Source organism: Ustilaginoidea virens, chromosome 5, assembly GCF_000687475.1.
Source record: "Ustilaginoidea virens chromosome 5, complete sequence".
NCBI lineage: Eukaryota > Fungi > Ascomycota > Sordariomycetes > Hypocreales > Clavicipitaceae > Ustilaginoidea > Ustilaginoidea virens.
The window spans coordinates 2,297,103-2,299,771 of record NC_057320.1 but is presented as its reverse complement, the minus strand read 5'-3'; the positions used below and the strand labels follow the sequence as shown (position 1 = coordinate 2,299,771).

At 55.1% G+C, this 2,669-nt stretch overlaps 1 protein-coding gene across 1 annotated transcript; it reads right to left on the bottom strand.

The window, feature by feature from the left end:
* Positions 1-1,261: 1,261 nt before the first annotated feature.
* UV8b_06435 (uncharacterized protein) lies at positions 1,262-2,452 on the bottom strand (the record flags this gene model as incomplete). Its single annotated transcript, XM_043143932.1, has 1 exon — positions 1,262-2,452. The coding sequence occupies one exon, from the start codon at positions 2,450-2,452 to the stop codon at positions 1,262-1,264; it is 1,191 nt and encodes a 396-aa protein (XP_042999867.1).
* Between the last annotated feature and the right edge of the window lie 217 nt (positions 2,453-2,669).

Below are 2,669 nucleotides of genomic sequence, written 5' to 3'. Positions count from 1 at the left end.
TCCTAGCCGCCATCCTAGCCGCCATCCTAGCCGCAACTTAATTTCAACACCACTGGAAAGCACGTCGGACTACAGAATGAGCTACGGGAATTATGGCCTGATTCTACGGGCGATGGCACGCCATATCTTTGACTTTCAGACTCTTGGCTTCCGACACACGATAGGCTGCGATGCTCCGTTTCAAGCCTCTAGTTCTCGTTGCGTTGCCGCTACTGGCCATGGAGCTTCGCCCTGATACCCTTTTGATGACTCATGGGGACGACGCGGCGGTGCCAACGACTTCTCCCTCGTCTTGTAGTCGCGATAAAACTTGCTCAAATCGAACGCGATGTCGGCGCCTGCTGTTGAACTTGGCGGGGGTGGGGGCTTGCTACGTGCACGACACCATCTTTGGAAACCTTTCGTGGCCTTGGTTGAACCACACGGACAAGGTTATCCCCCCCTCCCCGGGAAAATGGTCAATGTCGGCCAAGTTCGCCATGCGGATTTGAGCTTGGTGTCGACTGGGCGTATGGACTCGACTTGTCGGCACCCAGGCTTGGTTTAGGAGCTGGCTGGCGTGGTGCCGTGCATACTCCAGGAGAAGTTGTCTGGTCAGTCTTCTTCCCGACCTCCATCACTAGGTTGTGGTTGGGCTGTGACGACTGGCGCAAAGGCATTGTTTCGGTGTGTTCTCCGTCACTGGCACTGCCGCCCATCTGAATCAACGTGCATTGTTCCAGCATGAATCTATTATCTATTGTTAGGATACATCGCTCACCCCCACACTTATTACCTATTTCTGCTAGCTAGACGTTGGGGGAATGGTTGTGCGCAGACCACAGTACCGGCTCCAGTGCACCGAGGCCCAAGTATAGCGTATCAAAGCTCGCTGTCGCCCATGGGTATTAACGATACAAAGGAGAAACAAAAGGGGCAAAAAAAAAAAAAAAAAAAAAAAAAAAAAAAAAAAAAACCAGGCCAGCTGAAGCGAGACGTCAAGGCGTCAGGGTCAGGGGGGTTGGGTAATTGAGTCGTAACGGTGTTCCATCCGATAGTTGCCCCTGCCTCTCCCCCCACAGCACTGATTGCAATGGGGACATTGAAACGGGGCTTGTCTTGTCTCGGACCAAGGCGTGAACGTCCGACCCTTGTGTCATGAGCCACGGCCTATGGCATGTATGCCATGATGCCTTCCAAGTTCGGGCCGTCGCCGAGTTTGAAGACGTCGTCGGGATCAACGTCCCTTCATCATTTCCCCAAAAGTCACACCTCCATATCCCTAGGCCAATAGTTTTTCAAGCTTCATCCTATCGCTTATATCACAGGACGACTTTTGCTCGTTGATGGTGGCTTGGTTTGCGTTTGATGGCTGGGCTGGTGAAGTGCGATACTCTTGTTGCTCTTGTCGCTCTAGTGGTCGCCCTCGTTGTCGCCCTCGTTGTTGCTCTCGTTGTTGCTGTCGCTGTAGCTCCTTCTGATATTGCGGTAATGTAGGAGAAGCCGGCGCTGTTACAACTTGTCGCTCAAGTAGCACTGGTGGCAGTCGATTCATGTCATGGTCGTCCGGCTGGCTACGGCCTATCGCACTTACCCCGGGTAGTTGTGATTCTGGTGCACTGAACCGGCGAATGTCACAGAGCGGTGGTAGCTCGACAGGGGCTTCGGGTAACTGAAGGGATTGCGACCTATTCGCCGGAGAAGTCGTATAGTTGGACCCGGAATCAGATTCGGCCGGTTCAGAGGAGCATGGCGAGGGAAAGTGGGTATCCCACCACGGGAAGGCGCGTGGATTGCGACTGTGGCCGTGACTGTTTTCGCGACTGTGGCCATGACTGTTCTCGTGGCCGTGAATTTGACTGTAATCATGACTGCGACTGTAGTCGTGACTGTGACTGTGCCCGTGGCCGTGACTGTCCCCTTGGCCGTGGCCTTGACCGTGGCCTTGGCCGTGGCCTTGACCGTGGCCTTGGCCGTGGCCTTGACCGTGGCCTTGACCGTGGCCTTGGCCGTGGCCCGACCTTGGAGACGTCGGATATGCACTAGGAGGCCTGGAACTTGGGTTCAGAATTGGCAACGGTCCAGAGAGAAGGGCAGGATCGCGCGAGCCAGAGGAATCGGCAACGCGGCGCCGGTCCTGACGCTTCCGGCGGTTCTGACTACCGTTCCACCAATTCTTCACAGCGTTGTCGCTTCGTCCATGAAGACGACGAGCAATCTCGGCCCACCTTTTCCCAATTTCACCCACCAGTCTTTCAATTATCTCGCCTTCCTCCCGGGTGATGGGACCGTGGTTGAGCGACGGTTTGAGGTTTTGATGATATCGTTCCCGGCACTGCTTTGGTGTGCGTGTGCCCAGGGTCGTTGAGATTTGAACCCAGTTGAGAGCACCATGGGAGTCCACTAGATCCATGAGGACGTTGTCCTCATGACTCGACCACGGACCTCTCTTTTGGAGCGCCGGGGAAGTCATGGCGGAGCAAGTTCTGAGCACCTAGTTAGGATACCAAGAGCTCAAAACACCCCCCATTCATGCTAAAGCGACGTACTTGAGAAGCTCGGCTGGCAATGACTCGCCCCCTCCAATCTTTGAACGGGTACGGAGTGCAGACCAAGTGTCAAGTCTAAGACTGTGCAATCCGATGGTTGAGGGTGGGGGGGGGAGGGGGGCGAGGACGGGAGAAAGATGA